Here is a 27,036-nt window from a genome sequence, read left to right as displayed (position 1 = left end):
GGGGGGGGCCTGGGGGCGTTAAACGCCCCCAGCCGATAACTCGAGAACCAATAGGCGCAGCGAAACGCACGAGGCGGCAAACGAAAGAACGCGACGAGACGCTTCAGATGAGTACTTTAAAGTTGAATTTTGAGGTCACAGGTCGGGTCAAGGTCAGGTCAAACACCTGAAATCGGGCTTTCCGTAGCATGGACTTCAGGACTTCGCAATGGGCGCCTCTCATCATAAACTCTGTCAAAACGGTGCACAATCCATCATATAAGTCCTACAAGAGTGTCAGCTCCATGTAGGGGTCAGTCAAGCATAGGTCAGGGTCAAGGTCAGGTCAACCGGGCAGGCACATATCCCCGAAAATCAAAACTGATATTCGCAGCCTGTGACACATGCTTTATGGGTAATTTGGGGCGTAGAACACGATGGTGGCATTCATTTTATCATATGTGTACGTGTTTGGCTAAAAAAGTTCAATTTAAGAAATACATGTAGAAATACATACATGGTCGTGAAGTAGTCACGAGAAATTGCCAAGATTCAGTTCAAGATTTTGGAAAATGCGGAACGATAATCAATAATCGAAGATAGCCATTTGATTGTTCATGGTATTGGCAGTCTAATGGCGTTTACGGCATGTCTGTATGTCTATTTTGTGATTTTATATGATTTTTGAACATATGCCATTTTTGTCGAAAACTCAGAAATCATGACGTCACTAAAACCTCGATATCTCAAAAATTTTCCGACCGATTTTTTTTAAACTTTGTCACAATAAACTTAAATCAATTCCCTACAGGTAGGGGAGAGTGGGGTAATTTGGCCGGTGGTGTAAATTGGCCGCCCCCACCTGTACGAAAGCTGATAAAGGTGAATGAAATAACTTTAGTCTCTATTCATTTGTCATCGGCAGAACTAACTCGAGAACAAATGTCAAAGCTTTCCCCCTCTTAGTTTTATTCAAAATTGACAAAAGGTGAATTACGTTAGAAAATGGTAACTTTTACTTCCGTTTAAGAATTTGTATAACATGTAGTATTTGGGCTGTAAACGAATTCCAACATTATAGCGCCATTTTTGAGGATGTTCAGTGGTTCCAAGAGCAATTTCATCTAGTTCTGTACAGCCATGACGACTTTATAGACAACAATTTTCAGAATGGCAACGTGGGGTTATTTGGCCGGGACTAGCGGGGCAACTTGGCCGGTGCGCTCAGAGTCACTATGCTGGGACGGCCGAGTTGTCATGGTCAATTATACCATAAAGGACATAATTCATGACCAACTTTGACTACCTTGATGCCATATTTCCTATTGGACAGCTGTAAGGGCATGTGACGTCATCAAAGGTTACCTAACGCTTTTTTTGCTAATAAAAACTTACAGAAAAAAGATACAGCCGCGCAAATGGTCTCATTGTGTTCAGCTCGTCAAGGCGCATCGAATGATATACATGATGACCTTGAACTCACGTAACCTTGAGGTCAAGCGACCTGAGGTAACGTGACCTGAAGCCAACCTTGACCTTGATCTTGACCTTGACCTTTCGAGGTCAACACATACATGTTTCGATGCGGAATGAGGAGAGAATTACGATGGTACTTTTAGTTTTGGCGTAACTTGATTACTTCAAAGGTTATTCGTAAAAAACTGTCATCGCATCTAGAGCCGCTATTTTGACTATTTTCGACCCCTGTGACGGCTGAGTCAACCTCCAAAATGCTTCAAATGCGTCGTAGGACACGCGTCATTGCTGAATGTGAAGCTGACTCGCCTATAACCAAAATCATGGCCTTAAACTAACACCGGCCAAATTGCCCCACACCCCCGGCCAAATCAGGGGGCTGTCATCCCGAGCTTTCCTATGTGCCGGGCGCCCGACTCTTTAACATTAGCCGTGACGTCACGGGAGCGTACACTTCTCAGCTGGCCTTCGCCGCAAGTTTGGCCTTGCATATGATTTTGAGGGTCACGGTTGTAAACAAGTTCCTTTCCGGAAACGTTCCGGAAACGCTAGAAACGTTGTCATGCTTTTATTTTCCGGAAAATGCTTCATTACTAATTCGCGCCTAAAATCACTTTAACCCTCGCCGGCACAGGGGGAACCCCCCTAAGGTTTTTCGCGAATGACTCGCGTAAAATGCGGCCGATCACGACGAAACTTTCAGTATCCTCGCATTGATCAATTTGACACCTACCCTGAAAATTTCATGACCCTGACCCAAATGACCTTTGACCTGTGACCTCTTTTCCGAGACCATGTTTGGCCGGAATCACGATTCGGCGTATGTTGGCTCGCATTAGCCGCGCGTTTGCAAGCTTTTCGTGGTTTCAATCGTCCAAACATGTGATTTGATGTTGCTCCCATGCATTAGGGTGGGTGTCAAGGTCACCTGAAGGTCAGGTCAGGTCATTGACCTTTGGTGACCTCGGTTCACTTTTTCGAGTTTTACATGTTTCTAGGCTAGTTTTTGGAGCTGAATTCGAATTTAGCAATCATTTGAACATTAACGAAGTAGTTTCGGTGCCTTCGTAACATGCTACGAAGCTGTCAGAGACGGATGACAGGTACTACGAATACCCGTCACGACCCCTACCGGTTGACCTCTGATCTGACCCGACCTGGTCTGAACGCTTAACGACATCATCTGTGATCAAAACTAACACGATATTCGTGATCAGCACCCCGGAAAACCCTTAGCAGCCACACTTTACGACTTTCTAACAGGTCCCGGTATTCCCGATTTTTGGGTCATTGACCTGACCTGGAAGGTCAACCGATGACCTAGGACCTTAAACTTAAATATCATTGTCTTCCTCTCGTGACGGGCAACACGCTCGTTTTTTCCGCGAAGCTCTAGCTCCATCAGGGGCCAAATGCGAGGGGGAGGGGTCGTACCAACCCCCCCCCCCTTGTGCCGTCGAATGACAAAATGGCCTGTGCCGGCGAGGGTTAAACATAGGTTCCTTAACGATTTCCTAATTGTACACTGTTGCATTGTCTGCATGGTGAGGAGAACGCTAACCGGTCAGAAGGGCGCGATGTGTTGTGAGGAGGGCGCCGACAGGTCAGGAGGGCGCTGTACGATGAACGACTGGTCAGGAGGGCGATGCATGGTGATGAGGGCGCTATGCGTTGCAAAGGGCGCCGGCTGGTCAGGAGGGCGCTGAACGCGAAGATGTCGCCGACAGGCGAGGAGGGCGCTAACAGGTCAGGAGAGCACTGCACAGTGCACGGTGATGAGGGCTGCGACAGATCTGGAGGACGCTGTCCGTGAAGCGGGTGCCGACAAGTCAGCAGGGCGCTGTATGGTGGGGAGAGCGCCGACAGGTCAGGAGGGCGCCGTGTGGTGAGGAGGATGCAGTACAATGAGAAGAGCACTATACGAGTGAAGAGGGCGCTGACAGGTCAGGAGGATACTGTATAAAGAGGAGGCCGCGGACAGGTGAGGAAGGCCACGGTCATGAGGGCGCCGACAGATCAGGAAGGGCCCTCTACGGTGAAAAGGGCACCGACTTGTCAGGAGAGCGCTGAACGTAGAGGGCGTCGGTCTGGAGGGCTTTGTAATTTGTATGGTTAGGAGGCCGCTATACAGTGAGGAGGATGGCGACAGGTGAGGAGGACACTGTACGGTGAGGAGGGCGCTATAATACGATAAGGAGGGCGCTGCCAGGTCAGGAGGGCGCTGACATGTGTGGACTTGTGGAGGACGAGACAGATAAGGAGGATGCTGTGTGATAATGCCCATGAGGGCGCCAACTGGTCTGCCCGGAGGGCTCCGAATGTGAAGAGGGCGCCGACAGGCCAGGAGAGCGCTGAAGGCCGAGAAGGGCGCCGACAGAGCAGAAGAGCGCCGAACAGACAGAAGGGCGCTAAAGGTGAGCCGAGGGCGCTAGATGGTCAGGAGATTGGGAGTGGATATCCGGCACTTCAGGATTGTGGGTGCATCTTCACCCACAAAGAGATATAAAATTGCATAGACTACTACATATCTATGTAGTAGTCTATGAAAATTGTAAACCTGGGCGCCAGTGCCGCATGATGTGCCGCAATGGCTTACCGTCGAGGGCGACTAGAGTGCTGGACGTGGACACTGATAGGCGCCATCGGCGCACAGAATGATCGTGGAAAGCGCCTGCTAGATTTGGGAGGGGCTAAAGCCCAGTGTGCCCCCTCCCTGGCTGCGCCCCTGAGTCCTTTGTCTAGCGATTTTCGAAGTACCTACCTACGTATCGCTCCGTAGCGCCTAGCGGCCTTGGGAGCTGCCGGTGACTACACGGCCTACGGGTCCCGATTCATGTGGGAATAACACCACAGGGCACCGCATCTTTTTCGAGATAGATGACCGTTCCGAAGCGTGTCGCATTTTCCTGAGCATAACCTGGCGTTAACATAATATTAAGCGCCTGCAGGCCCCCTCCTGCCTGCGGCTGACAGCTTTCTGACGAGCCACCTGGCGATCGCCAACTCAACCCTAATTGCGGCGTTGTCCACTAGGTGGCGGGTTCATACGATCCAAGTTAGGACAAGGAATTCTCATAATTATTTTGTTATCATATTTTCCCCTTTTTAAAGTCATTTAAAAGCGCTATTGCAGAAGTAATTTTTCGATTGGCAGCGATTGCAGCCGCCGCATCAGGGTCCGGATCGAGCCGGGGAGCGTATGCGCCGGTGACGTCACCGTAGTGTTGCAGATTTGTAACATTAGCGAGCCCGGACGATCTTACCTAACTTATACGGCCTTGGGCCAAATAACCCTGCTAGTGGGGCAATTTGGCCGCTTTGCAGACCTTTGTAATACGCCACAATTTCAATACCAGTATAACGCCTTTTGGGGCGACTGACGGAGCGAGCGAGGGGGTGAGTCTTGCACGTGCGAAATTTCGAGGGGGTACCTCCAACTGACTTGTGCACGGCACCCTACTGACCGGTTTCTAGCGATGTGCCAAATTTGAGCACAATCGGCCCAGCCGTTCTCGAGATCTGGGAGCGGCACCCTGCACGTGCGCACGTGTAAAATGGGTCCCAACTGACTTGTGCACGGCACCATACTAACTGGTCCCTAACCGTGTACCAAATTTGAGCGCCATCGGTCCAGCCGTTCTCGAGATCTGGAAACGACCCCTGCACGTGTGCACGTGCAGCAGCACCCCAACTCTGGCACATGGATATGCAGTGCCCAGTGGGTGCCTACCTACATGCCAACTTTCAGCGCAATCGGCCAAGTAGTTACCGAGATATTGCAACAATTACAAAACTGACACCTCTTCGTTTTGCACGTGGCACGTGCAAAAGGGGTCACCCACATGCATCGGGAATAGTGCAGTTAGCAGTACTTGGTAGAAGGAATTAAGCCATCCTACAAAAATTACCGCGTGTAAATCGGTCAAGTGGTTGCTGAGATATAAGCCTCGCAAAAGCGTCCGCACGGCCGGCCGGCCGGCCGGCCGCTCATATATAATATCACACGGGGCCGGTAAAATGCTTCATTCAGGACCGAGGGATTTGTTGAGTTTTCCGCACGAGACCGAAGGTCGAGGGCGGAAAATTCAACAAAGCCCGAGGTCCTGAATGAAACATTCCGGCCCAAGTGTGATATTTATTTTAGCATATGCCGTTTAATTTCCATATTTAAGCTCCTTTAACAATTTTAAATGCTTGAAAGAAGTGGAAAAACCAAGACCGAATATCAAGAACTAAAAAATGTACATATTCCCTGACCAAGAAAATAAACCAAGCCGATTCAAGATCACTGTGTTCCATCATTGTGTCTGGCTCTGAGTTGGATTCATATCAAACCAAGAACATCTACTTCAACCTTTGTCATATGAGAAGCCAGAGTAACGTTCGTTTTCAATATTAGAGAAGAGTGGAAGGTATACCATCCTGTGAAGTGAGCGCTTGGTTTTTTACCCATGTCAGTATGAATAAAGTTTTTACTGATCAATGTGAAATGCGTTTTTTGTCAATTCATTGCAGTTGTAAAAGGCATGAAATTTACGCCATAAATGTAGGTGATTAATTAATATGTCTGTACCTACATTAGGATTTAAAATATTATCTTATTGAAAACCAACATTTACAATCTGTTCAATAGTTCAAAGCGACCAAATGCAACACGTAAGTTCACGTTAGATTTCTATCAGTTAAGCTCTTTTCCAGCGCCTTCCTCCGTCTCAGGAAATGCTTCAAAAGTTCGCTGATAAAATGTTTTGCCCATGGGCCGAAACCTTTGACCAATTGCCTTCAACATTATGCGGTTTAATCCAAAAAGCTTTTACCGCACGCTCGCGCTAATGCTAAAGGCATACTTCGGCATATGCTAATACTCAGAAATTTATGTTAATCTAAGGAAAGACTACGCTCGCTTCGCTCGCTCCGTAATAAGTAGTGACTCAATCATTTCAAGTTTACTGTCCAAGAAAGTAAAATGTACGCCACACCTGTCAGCGTTGAGAAAATGCAGAAATGTGTTGTCGATTTTTAGTTACATCGTTTTCTAAAAAAAGCGGCCAAATTACCCCACTCTCCCCTACCCAAAATTTGGCGCGCCTGCGGCGCGCCGTTTTTATGCTATGGCCCAGCGAAAAAAGTGGGGGCGTTTAACGCCCCCCCCCAGCAACTCGCGGGTTAAAGGGACCCTCCCACCTTCAAAAAAGTTTATGAATTGGCATGAAAGTGATGTCGCTCGGTTCCGAAAGAGCGAAAACGAATATCTACCAAATTTCACCGAAAAATATTCACCGGTTTTCAAGATATTAGACTTTTACTTTTGTTTACTTTTTTGGGATCTCCGCTGTTTCTAGCGACTTTATTTTAGAAGTGCGGCGTTTGCGGCAGATGCTGCGCGCAAATAGCATATACCACCGCGTGCTACAAAACGTTTTAGTCAAACATTTAAAAATCGTTAGATATTTGCGCTGACGTCACACATTCAGAGGGGTATTCCTAAGCATTAGCCCCTCTGAATCAAAATGCTGCAATTTTGAAATTCAATATTTCCGATTTAAGGCATTTCTCGATGTTGTGAGTGCCGAAACCGGTAATTGTGAGCCAGGGACCCCATTTTGGCTATCTCAACTCAAATCTAATGTTAAGGTGGGAGGGTCCCTTTAACATTTTATGAACTTGACCCAAATGACCTTTGACCTGTTTCCGAAACTCCGAGACCATATCAGGCCGGAATCACGATTCGGCATATTGTCGGCGCAATTATACGTGCGTTTCCAGCCGTTTGCATCTTCATTTCGAAGGCTAGGAGCAGTGGGTATTTATCGGGTTGAAAATAAGAAATGTACTCTAAATGGCATGCACTAATGCTTTGTTAGCTATGCCCTTGTACAGTCGGTTACAACTTGATCGATAGACACTCTTTATCCACCGGTAATCTATGCCTCAGCACTGGCAGTATAGCAGCCGCCTGGTACTGGTAGACTGTGCCGCTTGGCTTGGTGTTCAACGGCACAGCCTATCCACGCCGTATGACACCGGCCCGGGTCGCCGGAGGAGGTCTCCATTCCAAGAAGTGTTGTTAGATTTGGATGTTGTTAGATTTGGATGTCCAGAGCTGGGAGGGAGGTGGGGGGGGGGGTCAAATACATTTTTAGTCACCCGGACGAAAAGTCGGAGGGCCTCAGCCCCCATGAAGCCACTGGCTCCCACGCCTTTGATATAGTTCCTTCGATCAACTTGTAACCGACTGTACCAAGCAGACATGTGCATGAATCCGAGAAAATGGAGCTGGGATCTGATCCCACGGATCCTGATCCCGGATCCGACGGGATCATAGATCCAGCTCTTTAATTTAGCGAGAGATCCGTAGGGATCATAGATCCGATTCTTACTTTTTGTCAACACAGAAATCCCCGAAAATCACTCGTTGCAACTAACAAAGTTCTATTTTAGTGATTTGATGTGATTGCACGTCATAATGCATAGTTTTGTGGCACTTATTGACTTAGAAACACCTGGAAACCTGGCTTCAGATGATGTGCATGGCGGGATCCACTCAGATCATAGATCCACGTTCTTGGTTTATCGTCAGATTCTATGAGATCATAGATCCAGGATAAAATTTTCACGCCGGATCTGGCGGATCATAGATCCTAGCCTGCTGAGTTTCCTCAGAGATCCACTGAGATCATAGATCCATCACTCGGAGCCATGCACATGTCTGGTACCAAGGCATTTCTATGAAAAATGCCTCCGTTGCCACTGCCCACCTTTTCAGTGAGGTCACCAGGGAACTGACTTCGGGAACCTCGCGCCACAGACGCCAGCGGGCTGTGCGCAGTCTGTCATGCAGTATACCATCAGCTGGCAGGCACAAGTGACTCACTTTGCGGCGACTGGTCCGGCTGTCTGTCTCGGTCGGGGTCGTCGCCATCTCAATTACGGCGCGGTGCTCGTCGTCTGCACTCTGGACCCACTGAACTCGGAAACACGCATTTAGGGAATGAGTCATGAAAAGACCGGACCGTTTTAGTGCGCAGATGTTGTCTTTACTTAGCATACCTATCCGCATTGTGTGTGTGTGTGTGTGTTTTTTTTACAGTTTTGATTCACGCTATAGGTCGACTGGTGGTAATTGGCTGCTTTTGATATTGATTCGCAGGTGCTGAATGCCCACTAAAGCATTGACAGTTGATGAGCAATATCAACTTCGCACACCAATTTCAGCCATTATACCTATTTTTTAATAGTAAACTGATCGTTGTGTATAAAAAAAAACATTCCGTTGATGCTATTGCTATTGATCAACCTGCCTCGTCCAAATCCTCAATTGAATCAAAATATAAATATCAAAATTACAAAGTCAAGCATCAACTAAGCTTTTTATACCATTCGATTCAGCTCGACGAGCTGAGTCGAATGGTATAAAAATCTTTGGTTGATAAAAGTCGCAATCGAATATACCCAACTTTGTAATTTAGTCATTTATATTTTGATGCAATTGAGGTTTTGGTCAAGTAACATATGCTGATTGCCTTCATGGTTTTCCTCACAACTCTTTCAAACCTTCCTCGTCAACTAGAGTTTCGTGTATTGTGCAAAAGGCATGCACTGTATGTCGACGTAACTTCCCTTTTAGTTTCAATTCTTTGGTTTTATATACTTTGCTGGGTTACTCTGGGGTGAAATTGTGAAAGCCAAAGAGCTCGCTTTATTGATCGGATTATCACTGAAATAAAAACAAATGTTGACAATATTAATGGGAGTTTTAGGACTCTTTAAGTTCACTTATGTAGAAGGAGATGTTCAAATGAGACACTTGCTTTTTAATCAAAGATTAATATTCCCTCCTATCTGTTCGTCATTTTTGGACGAACTATATCATGTTGCAACTCCGACTCAATTTCGAGACGACCGATTCGGCGACGCTATGACGACCTTCAAGGCGTTAGCAAGTGTCCATTCAGAGGACAATGCTGCACTCTTCTGCAGCCACCAGCCCACTGTGAAGCACTCAGCTGAAAAGAGCAATGCATCACGCGACGCTAGCGGACGGCGGTGACAGCCAGCGGTCGCGGGTCGAGACGCGGTGCAGCGGCGGTGGACAGTGGCGTCACTCGACCGCCGCACCCACCACAATTGTCGCCAATTTCGCCAAATTATTTTCGAGAAGCCGGAATATACCATAGGCCTGGACTCAGGCACATACGACTGTCCCACTCTAAGCTGGAGTTTGTTTTGAGATCCACTGATCCACGGCTGCGAATCCAATACCTACTCGTAAGTCGTATTGTCGCACATGTCTGATTGTCTGGCAGGCCCTAAGAGTACAAAATGCACCTCACTTACTAAATTCTTGCTCTGTTTCACAGGTTTCTTGACGTTCATAAACTGCTACAATGTGCGGTGGTCCTCAACAGTTCAAGAGGTGTTCACTGGAGCTAAGATTGTGGCACTTATCATCATCATCGGAACAGGTCAGTGGACGGTGGCTCGGCAATAATGTGCTAGAAAACAGACTCTATAATATTTTTTCGGCCAAATCTTACACATTTGGGTGCATAGGCCTCTCTCAAGGGCTTGTCAGCATATGTGGTTAGGGCGTTATAGGGTAATGATTAAGTAAAATAGAGTATATTCCAGTTCATTGTTTTTGTTCTGTGAATTACAAACGTACCGAAACATTTCGGCTTCATCTCAGTTGATCTCGTAGTTAACTTTGTATGCACTATGAAAATTGGCATAGACATAAGCCAGTTCTCGGTTAATAGGCATGACTCATTTGACCGTTGCCTTTCTTACCGGACAGGTGTGTACGTGCTAGGTACCGGAGACTTCAGCAAATACAGCCAACCGTTCGAGGGAACGCGCCTGGACCCGGGACGGATCGCGCTGGCGCTCTACTCTGGCCTCTTCTCTTACGCCGGATGGTGGGTATTGACCTCCCATAGGCTTACTAACCTACGTATACTGTGACACTCATTGTGCGACATGTTGGGTTCGTCCATGGTCCAGTGTCCGTATGGTTAGGGTAATGATAAAAATCAATGGTGCGCTCATCACTTTTTTGCCAATTTAAAGTGCTGTTTTGATAGTTGTACTCGCCGTGACAGGTTGAACCAACACCTCGTTTACCGTGTATGGCTAGTTAGGGGAAGTTGGGGCAATGCCGGAGTTGGGGCAAAACCGAAATTCGAGATATTTCGAAAACCGTACGACATGGATGCCACCTGTCAGTGATGCTCTGAAGCTTAAGTGACTACCAATTATCGCATGTTTGTTACCAGTCGTCATTCGGAATACTTCGGCTGTGAGGGCGCCAAGAGCGTTTTCAAGGCTCGCGTTCCTTGTACTACATGCGCCTTTGAAGCTGCATTTCTTACTCATTATGCTACCGTTTGTCTGGCCAATTCGGTCAAGTAATCTTCAGCATGTCTTTGCATAAGTGTGCTGCCTATTTGAAATTCATACGGCACGTTGAAAAGTTATGGGTCTGCAAATGAAAGTATGGCTGGCTGGGGTAATGCCGATAACGTGCAATTACGCACGTTAAAGCACGCTACGTGGACTTTACTGCTGTAGAATAGCAACGCGAATTTTTAGTCACACAAATCACAATTTCAACCGACACAACGACCTGTTACCTATAAGGAATTATTTACCTGGCATTTTCTTATTATATCACACAATTATAACTTCCAGTGTACACCAAGCGTCCTCAAGCTCTTAAAACGCCAGTCAGCTTTGATAAATTCTGGATAAAGTTTGAGATAAAGTGGCAAAACATCAATGTCGGCATTCCCCGTAGATCATTTCTCCCATTTTCGGCTTTCCCCGCAGTCCGGGGCAACGCCGAAAAAGTCACTTCTTTGATATTTTTAGTTTGTGCGCTTAACAGTATGCGAATTCATCAAATTCGCCTGGTATGTTTGAAAGGCAAAAGACTGGCCTCTCGAATGACGCCAACAAGAATAGCTTATGTTGTCTACCTTGCGTGCTACGGGCGTCAGAAAAAAAGTATTCGGCGTTCCCCCAACTTCCCCTATTGGCTGTAAATCGGGATGCATGCATAATGTGAATAATTTTGCGAAGTGCGCAGTGTGACTAACATATCCTCTACTTAACCCGCGACCGATCTTCGTCGGAGTTACGGCCGTCACACGTCGTGAGAGGTAGGTAGGTATTCAATTTTGACTAAACCCACATTGCCTCGAAAGTCAAAGCCCAAAGCTCGACGTTGGCCCCAGGCTCTGACACAAGGCTCTTGCCTTACCTCTCGCTCTCTTACCTTAACTACTCTCGATTATTCGGCTGCATTTGATAAAAAGTTGTCTCCCTTAACAGCGCAATAGCGGAATGAGTTGCATGCTGATTGTTGAGCTTATTTTTCACAAAGCACAGTACTATGTCACATAGAGCGTTTATCGCTCGTCTGGGCACATTATGCACTTTATTTACATCTTATGGTGAAAAGGCTTCAATGGCCCGCAATTTAGTGTCATATTTCTTGCATGAGGTACTGCTCTGCTGCTGACAAACATAACCATTCATCTCGTCGACTGCTGCATATTTTAAATTGTTTATTTTATATATCTAAGCTCGAACATTATAATTTGAGCACTTTCTTTTAGTTGAGCCAGAAGCATTGTACATAGAACCGGTGTCGCAGCTCAAGTACAGCCGGTTACAAGTTGGTCGATAGGGACTGTATCATAGGCGTGGGAGCCATGAGGTTCCCGGGGTCTGAGCCCCTCTTGACTTTTCGATCGGGAATTTCATAATGTATTTAACCCCCTCCTTCCAAGCTCTGGGCATCTATAAAATCTAACAATATTCAAATCTAGCAACTCTTCTTGGAATGAAGACCTCCTCCGGCGACCCGGGCCGGTGTGATACGGCATGGATAGGCTGTGCCGCATAACACTCAAGCCAACCGGCACAGTCTACCATGCAGTACCAGGTGGCTGCTACTGCACAGTGCTGATGCATAGATTACCGGTGGATAATGAGTCACTGTAGATCAACCTGTAACCGACCGAACAATAAAATGGAGAGTTCCTTACCCCAAAACGTTGTATATTGTATGACGTTTATGTATATTTTAGACATTGTAGCTATATGTATGTACCTACGTAGCATGGGTGAAACTTTGACATCACCATTGGGGTCCCAAACGTCCAAGGGGCCTCCATTTAGTGGGGGCCTCCAAGCAATTAGGGGCCTCCAATTGCGGAAGCGGTAATTTACGAGCCACGCCAGGGCCTCCTCTAAGAAATTTTCATTGGGGGACCAGAGGCTCAGAAGCCAAACATGGGGTACCCCCAAATCCAGTTTTCTCATCGGATTTAGGCCACTTATTTTTCGTCACAGCTCTGATGCCATGATTTTTTTTTAATATCGATAAAGAAATGGTAGGTCATCTGACCCTACTGGTGGATCCAGGCCAGCAGGGTGACATTGTATGTAAATATCCCCCGCGGCATCCGAAATCGACGAAAATTTCTGGCTTTTTCACTTTTGACAATAAAACACAATGCCTTTATAATAGAAAAAAAAATTAACGGCACAGCATTGCGCAAGGAATCTAGCCGTAAGCCGACCCCAGAAAGTGTGAGGGTTAACCTTCGCCGGCACCTGGGGGGAGGGTCGCCACCCCCAAGTTAGTTTTTCTGCTCTACACTTAACATTTTTAAAGCTAGAAACCTGATTTTCTTTGTATAGCTGCTTTTCTATCTTTTCTCAGCGTCCATTGAAAATTTCAAGCTTCTGCGGCATTTGGGTTTGGAGATATGACCTTGTTCTTCAGGTCATGTCATGTCCTAAATGACGAATACCCAATATCTTGCGATGGCTATGGGCCTTGTGAGCTTTTGACACGCTGATTTCGGCTTTTTTTGCCAGTCTTACCTCCCACCTATCATTGAACATGTTGTTCTGCGATGTACAGATGTCAGAGTCAGGGTCAAGGTCAACCTAGGTCATCTAAAATTATTGCGCTTTAGGCAAGCTGAATTTACTTTTCGTGAAGTTTCTTTGACTGTATGTTTAGTAAAAGCTTCTCATTTCATGATCAAGTGTAATAGGGACACACAAACCGATCTGTGCACACATCAGTACATACACAGACATACACATTACACAGACATACAAACACATATCATTGACCTTGACCTAACTTGACGTGAAATGACCACAGCCAGCAAATTAGTCGGATAGTGTGACAAAGAGCTGTTCTAGCTCGCTTGGCACTAATACGGCAGCGTCATCGGTATATGATGGGTTGGCCCGCTGCTTGTGTAGGCATCTTATTCGACATCACCACAATTTTTTCTTACAAGATTTTAAGCCTTGCGGTCAAGAGCAACAGATTCTTTGGGAAGTGACGAATCCAATGATACCAATTTTACCTCATCAGGTCAGTCATTGACCTTCCAGGTCAGGTCAAACTAAAGAATGTTGCTGTTTGGGGTCACCGTTGCCCGTTGGAATATCACGTGCGCTGCTCATCATGTACCGATGACGCTGCCGTATTGTGGTGCCAAGCCAGCTAGAACCTCTTTGTCACACTATCCGACTAGGTTTTTGCTGGCTGTGGTCATTTCAGGTCAAGTTAGCTCAAGGTCAATGACATGTGTTTGTATGTCTGTGTGTGTCTGTGTGTACGAGTATACTGATGTGTGCACCGACTGTGAATGTGTCCATATTACATGAGATCATGAACTCAGAAGCTTTTGCCAAAAATACAGTCAAAGAAACTTCACGAAAGTAAATTCAGCTTGCCTAAAACGCAATATTTTTAGACGACCTAGGTTGACCTTGACCCTGACCCTGGCATCTCTACATCATTGAACAACATGTTCCATGATAGGTGGGAGGTAAGATTGACAAAAAAGGCCGAAATCAAGGTGTCAAAAGCTCACAAGACCCAACGCCAACGCAAGATATTGGGTATTTGTCATTTGGGTTATGACATTACCTGAAGAATAAGGTCATATCTCCGAAACCAAAAACCACAGAAACTTGAAATTTTCAGTGGACGCTAAAAAAGGATAGAGCAGCAGCTATACAAAATATCCGACTTCTAGCAATCAAAATGTTTAGTGCAGAGCAGAAAAAACTACCTAGGTCGGGGTGGGGGGTGTGGCAACCACTGCCCCCCCCCCCATGTGCGGACGAGGATTACCTAAGTAATTTGAATATCAGGAAAATAATTTATTAAATCAGGTATTCCAACAGAGTCCCGCTTTTTTATAGGTGACCTCCGATTTGTGTTGCATCTAAGTTACCCAGGGGGCCTCTTATTTGTAATTGTAGGTACAGTACAGAGAGCCTCCTACTTCGACTACTTGCACAGAGAGCCTCCTAGCGTACATACGGCTAAGCTTCTACAGGTCGAGCGCCGGTCTCTTGTACGTACAGAGAGCCTCCTACTGTTACAGAGGGCCTCCTGTTTGTCTAGGGGGCCTCCTATTGGTTAACGGCGCCTCCTATTTGTCCAAGCGGCCTCCTATTCGTCTATGGGACCTCCTATTTGTCCAGGAGGCCTCCTGTTTCTCCAGAAGGTCCCCTATTTATCCAGGGGGCTTCTATTTTCCAGGGGGCCTCCTCTTTATCTAGGGGGCCTCCTACGTGTTCAGGGGCCTCCTATTTGTCCAGGGACCTCCTATTTATCCAGGGGTCTTTTATTCGACTAGGAGTCTCATATTTGTGCAGGGGCCTCCTATTTGTCCAAGGGTCTCCTACTTGTCCCGGGGCCTCCTTTTTTTGAAGGGACTCCTTTTTGTTAAGGGAGCCTTATATTTGTCCAGGGGGCCTCCTATTCGTACAGAGAGCCTCTAGCTCCTACTTGTCCATGGAGCCTCCTATTTGTTCAAGAGGTCCCCTATTTGTCCAGGGGGCCTCCTATTTGTCCAAGGGACCTGTTATTTTTTTAGGGGGCCTCTTTGCCCAAGAGGCCTCCTATTTGTCCAGCGTGCCTCCTACATGTTCAGGGGGCCTCCTATTTGTCCAAGGGGCCTCCTATTGGTTAAAGTAGCCTCTTATTTTCCAAGCGGCCTCCTATTTATCCAGAGGGCTCCTATTTTTAGGGGGCCTCCTCTTTATCCAGGGGGCCTCCTTGTTCAGGGGGCCTCTTAATTGTCCAGGGGCCTCCTTTTGTGAAAGGGGCCTCCTATTTGTCCAGGGGGCCTCCTTTTGTGAAAGGGGCCTCCTTTTTGTCTAGGTCTAGGACCTTCTATTTGTCCAGGGGGCCTCCTATTTTTGCAGGGGCCTCCTATTTGTACAGAGGGCCTCCTACTTGTCCATGGGGCCCCCTATTTGTCCAGGGGCCTCCTTTTGTGAAAGGGGCCTCCTGTTTGTCTAGGTCTAGGACCTCCTATTTGTCCAGGGGGCCTCCTATTTTTGCAGGGGGGCCTCCTATTTGTACAGAGGGCCTCCTACTTGTCCATGGGGCTTACTATTTGTCTAGGGGCCTCTTATTTGTCTAGGGCCTCCTATTTGTCCAGGAGGCCTCCTACTTGTCCAGAGAGCCTCCTATTTCTCCAGGGGACTTCCTGTTTTCCGGGGGCCTCCTACTTGTTCAGGGGGCCTCCTACTTGTTCAGGGGGCCTCCTATTTGTCCAACAGGGCCTCCGATTTGTCCAAGGGGCCTCCTATTTAAACAGAGAACCTTTTATATGAATATCGGACCTCCGTTTGCAAAGTAGCTGATGCGTCTCGGGGGCCTCCACTATTGGGGTCCCAAAATGACAATTGGGGTCCCAAATGTTCGCATTGGGGTCCCACATGGGACCTCGAAAGTATACAAAGTTACACCCATGCTACGTAGGGGAGAGTGGGGTGGGTTGTATCAGTTTTTACTCCGAGACCCATAACCTCGTAACTATCCGTGATAAAGTCATTATTTCCATACTATCTCCTTCCTTGATTCTTCTGTTTTTTTGTGCAAAGTAACTTTTCCGCTACCTCTATCAGTTTTTCTTCTACGGTCTGCCGAATAGAACAATGTTTTTGATACAACTTGCCCCATGGCTTGGGTGAGTTGTATCACATGGTGGGGTAATTTGTATCACTATTTCACGTTTCAGGGAGTGTGCTTGCTACTGGTTTTGAACATAACAACAACATCAAGTGGGGTTAATACAATGTATATGCTCAAAGGCTTCACTTTTATTAGACCAAACTTAGGTCAATCCGAACGAAACATCGAAACGAACGAAACATCAACAGACTAGACGCAAAAGTGGCCCGTTAGGAGCAAAGAAGCCAACAAATTGTGCCGAAATGGAACGAGTATTGACTAGCTACCTACAAACGCGAGCCAGGGCTTAGCTTTCGCGATCAAAAGCAACATACCCATACATACATACATACATACATACATGTTACAACATACCCCACCCGGCTCTGATACAACATGTACCTCGCCGCCATCTTGGAAAAAACATCCTCGTGCTCAAAAACAGCGGACAGCTGGAGAAATCCATTTTCACTCACGCAGCCTTAGAACCTACACTCACCACCGCTACGGAGATCTTTCAAATTCGTGCACATCTAAATGCCCAAAACACACATTTTCTTGCAACTTATTTTTTTTAGAATGACATTAAAAAAACATAAAATCGGCTCTCACCTCGAGACGCGTCCACCCAGCCACACGACAGAACAGGGAAAGATGGCGCCCGGAAAACCTCGTCGGCAGGTCGTGTCACAAGCGCCATCTATTGGATAAGTTTGGCACAATTCGCCCTGATACAACTTGGACATGATACAACTCTCCCCGCTCTCCCCTATATAATACGGAACGTTCGTTACCCGGAAAAAACAGCAAATTTTGCACATCTAAACGTCGAATTTCTCAAGGACATTTGTCGCTTAGATATGAAATGTTTTCTCCAGTCAGTGGAAACTGGAAAGTGATAAAGCTGTTTCTGCTTCTTCTTTATAACTAATGTATGTTTTGTATCCGCCGTGTATTCTTTTGTGCCATCTTTCTATTTTACCTCTGACTCTATTTTAACACCAACGGTCTTGTTGTTCTTTCAGGAACTATCTCAACTTCGTGGTAGAAGAACTCAAGGATCCATTCAGGTAAGGGATGACGAATCGTTCTAAGGTGGACTCGCATCCCTGCTTTCATCGGTTACTTACGTTCGTTATGTAGAGTTATCACGGGTGGATGATAACTCTACATAACTCTACATACTAGATGATAACTCTACATACGTTACCATACCTGGAGTCATCATACGTTCACGTAATTAGTTATGATTAAATTGATGTTCAAAGCGTTTAAACATTTTCTCGGGAACTCTCTCAATACAATGCACAGGTTATCACTTTTGACCATTCGAGGGTGTGAACTGTGACTGTCTTTAATCAAATGACCTTTCATGACCTTGAAGCCAAGTGGATCTTATTATGACATAGGTACCGCTATTAAAACTGATAGGTAACACAGAATGAATATGAATGCCGCAGGAGCCTGCCGCGCGCCATCTACATCTCGCTGCCGCTGGTCACTGTCGTCTACCTGCTGGCCAACGTGGCCTATTTCGCAGTGCTCTCGCCGACCGAGGTGCTGGCCTCCAACGCTGTGGCAGTGGTGAGTGGGTGTAGCCGCATTTATAATTATAAATTATCCTTAGCTCAACCACCAACAAAAACAATCACCAGCTTCAGATCATCAGAAGTCCCTGCAAGCGGACTCTGACAGAAACGTTCAAGCTATAGTTTCAGCCTTCGGGTCAGGAAACGGTACAGTCAGCCAAGCGTTGCCAGAAAATCTGAGCAACACTTCAAGCTCGTATGAATTTGATAAAGAAACAGCGTTTGGGCCTATATTTTAGCATGACAAAATGAAAGGGACCCTCCCACCTTCAAAAAAGTTAATGAATGGGGTTGGGAACTCGATTTTTTAAGAATGCATGAAAATGATCAAACTATTTTCACAGAATTTATGGTGCATACCATTGCCTCATAAAATCAATATGCTGAGAGAAATGGGGGAAGAAAGATAGGAAACTTGTTTTGAAAAGTTCTTGAAAAAGATGCTCTTGATGCTGTTACGTCACATGTCACCTTCTGCGGTTGACAAATAATGGCGCATCTGGCGCACCACAGATTACATGTTATATCAATGGGTGAAAGATGTTGTTTGTTTCACTCTGCCATTCGCGCTGTTTTTAACTTTAAATTATGCTAAAACATTTACGGATGAAATGTTCAGTGTCAAAAATTGATGTGTCTGCCGTGTACTATATTCCCACTTAACATTGAGCGCGTGATAAACATTTTATGTACCTCGAATTTTCAAATGATAAAGATGATGAATCGGAGGATGCTGAAAAGCAAAAGTTCATTCCAATATTTGGACTACTTTACGATTAAAATGTTTACATTCCTGTCATCTTATTGATCATTTATTTGTTCTTTTCTATGAAAATAACTTAAGGCGTTGAGAACCGAGGTAATTTCTATCTACCGTGCCTTAACTTACCAGCAACAGCAATCTATCTACGCCCTACGGTGGCAAGGGAGACTGTGAAAGAAGCGTAAGATGGATTCTAAACAATTCTTTTGTGATATACTGAAGGGCAAAGTGCAGAGAAGAGCGTACAAGTCCTGTTTTGTGCCAGGCTGTTGCAGTAGCACTTATGAAACTCCGAAAACGATCTTCGTTCATGTCCCGAACAACATTACCCTGAGGAGATGATCGTCTGCAATAGCAGGAAGAGCTGATGCAAGTACTTTGAAATTCACTATCAAGTCGGTGCTATTGTTGTAATGATCACTGTGAGGTGAGATATTTTGTGCAAGGGCTGAGTGTAATGCCCAGGAGATGACCTCCATTCGCCCCCTGACCGGTCAGGATTATAAAATTTGAGTGGATGGCGGTCCGTTTGGGGTTCAGATGTCAATTGTATTTTGTTACTGTCAAACAATACATGTTATGCTGGCAGCGAATGTGTGTAACGTCGGTTTTCGAAACAGAAGTTAGAACTGTAACGGCAGAGTGCTTGCTGGTCTCATCGTAAGTATTGTAAGTGTTGTAAGCAAAAGCATTGTCAATATTGTAAGTATTGTGAGCATTGATGTATGGTAGATATCACCTCACATGATCTCGGCTCAGATAACCCTCCCCGGTGTCCCTGTCAGTAAATGGCACCTGGATCATTACAGATAAGATAATTTGTCATAATTCTTAAAGAATTGGGTGGTTTTGACTCGCTTACTCGAGGTGCAGGTCGCATTTCAAATTTTTTTCATATTGTTATGTGGATTTACATTGCTTGGGCCTGTGACGTCATTTGGCTTCCACCAATAGGCGCTCGGTTTACTTTTGTATGACCCATACGAGGTCACGCCAGGGCGGTGACCGGGACGGTCGGTCAGTTGGAGGATAGCTCTCGCCACGTAAGTACCTCGGGTCGGTGTTAGGGTCGTCCACGCCAGGGGTTCTGGCGGGACGTCTCCCCTCCCCCGCGAACAGTGTCATTCCGATATTCCCGGCTTGAAATCGTCTGCGCCAGGGGTTCTGGCGGGACGTACGTGTAGCGGGGCTCAGCTGCAAGATAATAATTTGTTTGTTTGGTTTGCGAGGCTGGTCAGTCACTGGGGCATATAGGCTGCTACGCTGTACGGTGATGGGTCATTGGGTTCTGGGCATTCAAAGAGGAATATTTAATCAGGTTGGCTGCCCGAGGCTCTCTCTCAACCCGGTTGGGACCCCCCCTTTAAATACGTTTACTTGAAACAGAAAAAACGACACTTCACATCACAGTCACATCCCGGCCACTGCACGGAGGGGTACCTCCCACTGGATATACCACATTCACATTTCGACTCACTCTAACCTAGCCTAACCTAACCTACCTAACCTAAAAACATAACCTAACGTAGCATAATCATGCACTCAAACACACATCTCACACACACGAAAAACGCCAGACTATCAGTCCGCTCCCTCCCTCTTTACCTAACTCTCCCCCAGTGGTGCACAGTGACAAGTTAATGCAAGCTTGTTAGATGTCATTTCCCTGCCCATGTAAAACGTAGCTGGTGTATTAGGCTGCGGATCACCCTGCCGCCAAGATAGAACACATGAGCAGCCTGCTCCCAAAATAAAAAAAACAAAATGGTCATAACCTCCCCTTCCCAAATAATTCCTAAATACCAGCACTGATCCTAATCTATCCTTATAATTTCAACAACGTCTCGTTCAGTGGCGACATAAGTTTGACGATCGCAGGCATGATCTGACTTGTCTAATCAATCCCGTCTCCGACTCAAGCTAGTAAAAACGACAGCGGAGGCCTAAAACCTAACATCAAGGGAGAATCTAATGCCAGGCCGGATTTTCCCTGCTTTGTAGAGTCCAACTCTCCCCTCCCTTGATCTCTAGCCGTGACCGCGACACGGCTATTTATTTTGCCCGTCTTACGCCGTAGAAACCGCCCGAGGCATCGAACGAGGACGACCATGCAAGAGCAAAACATGCTGCGCGCGTCGCACGCGATCACCATTGTTGAGCCGTCGATTATCAACTTTTATAGAGAACCTAAAGTTAAACCTATCCAATCGCGAATTACGTAGCATTTCCATCGCCTAACGATCCTTTGAGCTGCAAACCACCTATCAACATAACTCTAGCGCCTACTTCAACCGGAACCTGCTCCCAGTAACCCTACAACGACCCGGTAGCCTTCATGGCGTTTCCCGCGCCCTCATGGCGTTCCCCGCGCCCTCATGGCGTTTCCCGCGCCCTCATGGCGTTTCCCCCCTATAACCCAGCCGTTTAAGCTACCGTTCCGGAAGAAACCAATCGCTAAAATTAAGCACCTCTAAATCGCCAACGTTAAACCCCCGTACCACTGATGCTTTAACCAATAATCCTATTTGTACGTTTAAAGTGAGTTTAGGCCCGAATGCTATCCGATCAATCATAACTGCACATTCAATCGTTCAACCCAGACAATAACCCGTCCCTTGTTTCCATCACCCGTAAGTGTAGACAACCGTGTCGGTGAACACAACGTACACGGGGGTACGACACGCATAGACTGGCCTCGCAGCCCCGAATTATTTCCTAATATAGTACCTCTTAGTTCGATGCCATTTATCTTAATTCCTTTCCTCGAGTTTTACCGATATGCATTTTGTAGTGCGATTAAAGACAGTGTTCTAATTTCGACAAAACATGTAACTCTGACAAAGCAATAACTCAACCCATTTGTAAAAGAAAAACATTGTCCGACTTAAACAATTGGAAGTTGTAATCGATGCCTGACCCTATTTCAATCATCGGTGATGTTTATGTCAATCCGGGTATAATTGTTAATGACTCGGCGGTCCGTGTAGTGATAGCCGCTCTCAGTGGGCCACAGGGCACCTCTGACTGCGGGTTCGGCTCAGCCATTGTTATCCCGCACCCCAGCGCGGTGCGAGCAGCGAGGGCCGATCCCCTGATCATTAGTACGGCCGAGCCCGTCCGGCCCGGGCGTCGCCGCGCCCGCGGGTTGGGGTCCGTCCTCCCCACGCGTCCCGAGACAGCACCGTGACGTCATGCACGCAGCAGATCCGAGGACACAATCGCGGATTACCGACTGACGACATAAAACGCGTGTTGGGGGCCATGAATGGGAGAGAGAGAGAGAGAGAGAGAGAGAGAGAGAGAGAGAGAGAGAGAGAGAGAGAGAGAGAGAGAGAGAGAGAGAGAAAGAGAGAGGGAGAGAGAGAGAGAGAAAGTGAGAGAGAGAGAGAGAGAGAGAGAGAGAGAGAGAGAGAGAGAAAGAAAGAAAGTGAAAGGGAGAGAGGGAGAAGGGAGAGAGATAGAGAGAGAAGAGAGAGAAGAGAGAGAAGAGAGAAAGACATACATACAGACAGACAGACAGACAGACAGACCGCCCTACTGACAGACCGACGTACCATCAAACCAACAGACCATCAGACCGTGAACGGCAAACTGACGGACTGACAGGCCGACAAGCCGACAGAGCGACTGGCCGACACTCAGAGACTGCATTAACGATCACTCGGAGAAGACTGATAGGAAAGGTGGAATGTCGATAGATCACATTCTTACACGCGTCGTATCCATGCTCCGTCTTCAGTCGGTGCTCTACCACCGCGTCGAGTGATCGTGTGCCGCCGTCGGACCTAGCGCCCCATCCCAGTTTCCCTGTGAACCCGCGCTGGACGGCCAGTGGCACGCGCTAATTGCTCTAGCCGCCGCAGGACCGGCGGCCGGGACCGATCAGGCACCCAAAGATGGCCGCTTCTCTCGACCGGCGCCGGCCCCCCACCGCCGGCGTCACCGTCTGACCAGCCGCCAGGTAACCCCTCCCCACGAGCGGGACACCCCCTCCTTCACACACATTCCTGGGGATTAGCCGGGACGGCCGCCGCAGCCGGCTGATGGGTCCGGACGGCGCGGGCAGGGACATTTAAATCGTTCATAAACGGTATTGATATCGTCGTTAATTGTCGATGGTAATGAGCGGTGTTCGGGCAAATTTAAAATTAAGCTTAGCAACATCGTTCTGGCCACACTCGATCAGAATCGTGAAATCAAATGATGATTATAGGGTATATGATTGCCGGAATTACAGACCACGTAACGTTAACTGTTAAGCAGAGCACGTAAATTTCACATGTAGATCACATTTCGATTAAATGAAAGTGGAGCGAAAAAATGCCGGCCACTAAAGTATAATTCAAATCACAACTGATTCGTCAAGTTACTAAGCTCATCTCGGGCTTACATTAATTTACATCAAATTTGACTGGCTTTTGCTCGAGCTCGGGCACTCAACCCGCCGGAATTGACAAATTGTTTATCGTCAACAAGGTAAGGGCTTTGATGGGCTTTGTTTCACATGTCAACCTTGCCTGAGACCCAGAATTGACACGAACCGTTCAGTGCTGAATTACGCTTTATACCGAATTGAGGTATACGCACGGAGTTTCGCGACTAAACACTCAAAACATGACGTTACATTAATTTGCAGCTAGTGAGAAATAAACAACGTTTACCAGACATTGAAGCGATCGAGTATATGCTGCAACGCACGTCGATTTGCACTGCATCAAAATTAATTGAATCCCATCGTGCTAAATAATAAAATTTCGTGATGAATACTAAATCGTGCTGAATAATTAAATAATACATCCGGCCACATAATTACGAAAAACCTGACAGTACTACTGACGCAAATGCCTGTTTACTTTGACGGTCTCGAATCAGAGCTCTATCAAACAACAACCACGAGGACAACAGCAACCCAGTATGATGTAGTGTGACCTCCCACCCAGGGCGTATTTTAAGGGATTTTCACTGGGTCGGCAATCACATTTAGGGGCGGCATTTTGCACTCATAGGGGCGGCACTTGGCATCTGAGGGGGCGCCATACCTACTGATATTTAATGACAAAAAAGACATGTTCGACGGTTCTTTTATAACTCTTTCTAAGTAATGATTTCAGATTCAACCTACCTAAGCTCAGCGGTATTACGTCTATTTTTCCGGGATATAACTAGTATTTCTCGTGTCATAACGCGACAAATGAACTATAATTTGACTTTACAAAAATTAATTTAAAAATTTTACCTGAGGTCAAGTTCATGAACTCACGATAAATAAAACATGTTGCATACCAGTCGATCCGTATCGTCAAGCTTAAAACATTCACGGTGTTTTATGGCTCTAGAACAGTGGTCGGCAGGTCGCACGAGTGGTGCCCACTTTATGGGCGCTGGACGGAGCCATTACCCCCACTTGTCATACCCCATTGCAAGCCCCATTGCTTACACAGCAAGGGTCGCTGATATTCGGCCATATCCTTTGACGCCTCTATTTTTCTGCATCTAAATAAAATCCAACACAATTAACTCTCTTTTTATGGAGAGGGAGGAGAGCGGGTGGAGTAAGGATAAAGTCATACATTTTTTATTCATTAGTTACTCGCGTAATGAACAGCGTATTGATTTGTAACGATACGTTCATCCCCCCCCCCCAAGTTAATGAATGGTATACCTACCTACTCAAATATTTTCGTGACCCCAGTGACATTTTCATTGAGTTTTTGAAATTTGAATGACCTTCACTCGGTAACTTTCTCTCCGGATCGGCCGGCGGACAAAACGCAAGTGAAGACAATGCGGGGAGTCCGGTGCTCTACCAACTGAGCTACGGAACAGGCAAATGCTCACCATAGATACACCGACTGAACGATCCCTTTATAACTTCAGCGATTGATAAGACAAACAGTGTGTAACTGTATATATAAAATGTAAGTCTCGAAATTGCTATGTCTTTGACCAAAGGTAAGGACAATTTTGCGACCCTTCCATTAGGTATAAGGAAATGGGAGAAAATCAGGGCATGCATGCCTCTTTTTTTAGGTAGACAAATGTCAAAGTTAACGAATTTAAACATCATAAAACAATTAAAAATGAAACACTTAACCCTCGCCCGTATTGGTGTTTTTCCAGCCGCGAACGTATAAGGGGGGGGGGGGGGTCCGTTGGACCCCCCCCCCCTTGCCGTTTCGCCCCTGATCGAGCTAGAGCTTCGCGGAAAAAACGAGCGTGTTGCCCGTGACGAGAGGAAGCCGATGATACCCAATTTTAAGGTCCTAGGTCATTGGTTGACCTTGCAGGTCAGGTCAATGACCCAAAAGTCGGGAAAATCGGGACCTGTTAGAACGTCGTAAAGTATGGCTGCTATGGGGTTTTTCGGGGTGCTGATCACGAATATCATGTTAGTTTTGATCACAGATGATGTCTTCATGCATTTAGGCCGGGTCGGGTCAGGTCAGGTCAGGTCAACCAGTAAGGGTGTTCGTAGTAGATGGCAACCGCCTCTGACAGCTTCGTAACATGTTACGAAGGCACCAAAACTACTTCGTAAATGTTCATATGGTTGCTAAATTCGAATTCAGCTCTAAAAACTGGCCTAGAAACATGTAAAACTCGAAAAAGTGAACCGAGGTCATCAAAGGTCAATGACCTGACCTGACCTTCAGGTGACCTTGACACCCACCCTAATGCATGGGGCCGGGCAACATCATATCACATGTTTGAACGCTTGAAACCACGAAAAGACTGCAAACGCGCGGCTAATGCGAGCCGACATACGCCGAATCGCGATTCCGGCCAAACATGGTCTCGAAAAGTAGGTCACAGGTCAAAGGTCATTTGGGTCAGGGTCATGAAATTTTCAGGGTAGGTGTAAAATTGATGAACGCGAGGGTACTGAAAGTTTCGTCACGATCGGCCGCTTTTTACGCGAGTTATTCGCGAAAAACCATGGCGGGGGTCCGTTCGACCCCCCCCCCCCCTATACGAGCGAGGGTTAATCGGAAAATTGCCACCCACGACCCCTCGTTAAGTCCTTGAGGTCATGTCAGGTCATGGAAGGCCTCCATCAGTTTTTTTTCAATAACTTCTGATAGAGACATCCGACATGCCTGAGCGATGAAAACACCTTAGATGATATCAGTTTGACGATACAAATCGACTGATATGCAACGTGACCTTTACCAGTCAGGTCATGACCTGGACATGAGCTCAAATTTCCCAAATGACATTTGAATGTCAAATTATAGTTCATTCGACGCATCTCGACGAGAGGAGCACAGTACTGAAAAAACAATGTCATAACTTTCGTGAGTCAATAATTTTTACAGTAAAAAGGTTCTTCATTAAAACAGCTCAGTAGAGGGGCGGAGGGGGGTCCACTGTCCACTCCAACCCTCCCCGGCCAGGCACGGGTTAAACTAGTTGTGCTCTGGAGGTTAAGCCGTTGATGTTAGGTCAAGTCTGAGGACTTTATAGGAACGTTGAAGAGCAATCGAATGCGCTTTTTTTCGCGGTGCTGTAGTTCTATTCTTCCCCGAGTTATGCGCCAGTTTGTCAATAAATGTTGAAACAGACAACATTTCACCTTTGATGACCTCTGGTCACCTGATATTTGACATTTGACTTGACCTAACCAAAGTACGGTTAACCAACTAACCCAAGTAGTTTTTGACACTCTTTCGAATGCCGCTTACCGCGTGTCGCTACGTGGCCCAGTAGCCAAGTTATAGGGGTCGGGAGGGGTTCAAACCTCAGCCCGGCGCCGGTTAAGGGAAGGCACTATCATTTTGGAGGCGCTGCAGATATGCTAAGGGACGACAGCATCATTTTGAGGCGCGCCACCAACGTTTTTAGGGCACTTAAACCACTTTGAGGGGCACTACCGACACTGTGAGAAGCGCAATTATCTCTTTGAGCGTTGGGTGGCACCATTACATTGAAGGGCGCCATGTGCGCAGTGATGTGGGGCAAACTGACAATGAGGAGCGCCTCCGATGCTTAGAGACGCCAACATTACTCGGGGGGGGGGGCAACATCACTTTTTTTTGAGGACGCCACCCCATTGTAAGGGGCGGCACTGTAACTTTAAGGACCGCCGCGGATACTTTAAGGGGCGGCTCCATCATATGGAGGGCGCTACAGATCGTTAATGGGCGGCAATAGGTATGATATTTAGGGACTCCGATACTTCGAAGGGCGCCACCGTTTGTTTGAGGGTGACATCATCACTTTGA

The 27,036-nt window shown here is 46.7% G+C and overlaps 1 protein-coding gene across 1 annotated transcript in view; it reads left to right on the top strand.

Moving 5' to 3' along the window:
- The window catches only part of LOC122377389 (Y+L amino acid transporter 2-like), a 36,431-nt gene extending 15,852 nt beyond the window's left edge, over nt 1-20,579 (top strand). Inside the window, exons 3-6 of the mRNA XM_043357345.1 lie at nt 9,816-9,920; nt 10,253-10,373; nt 17,488-17,532; nt 17,923-20,579. Of these exons, the coding sequence (XP_043213280.1) occupies nt 9,816-9,920; nt 10,253-10,373; nt 17,488-17,532; nt 17,923-18,154 (503 nt within the window). The 3' untranslated portion in view covers nt 18,155-20,579. The remainder of the gene's footprint in view (nt 1-9,815; nt 9,921-10,252; nt 10,374-17,487; nt 17,533-17,922) is intronic.
- Nucleotides 20,580-27,036: the final 6,457 nt, after the last annotated feature.

The sequence above is a fragment of the Amphibalanus amphitrite genome, unplaced genomic scaffold (genome assembly GCF_019059575.1).
Source record: "Amphibalanus amphitrite isolate SeventyFive unplaced genomic scaffold, NRLGWU_Aamphi_draft 000044F_arrow, whole genome shotgun sequence".
Classification (NCBI taxonomy): Eukaryota; Metazoa; Arthropoda; class Thecostraca; order Balanomorpha; family Balanidae; genus Amphibalanus; species Amphibalanus amphitrite.
The sequence above is the reverse complement of the archived record's forward strand: the minus strand, read 5'-3'. Positions and strand labels throughout refer to the sequence as shown.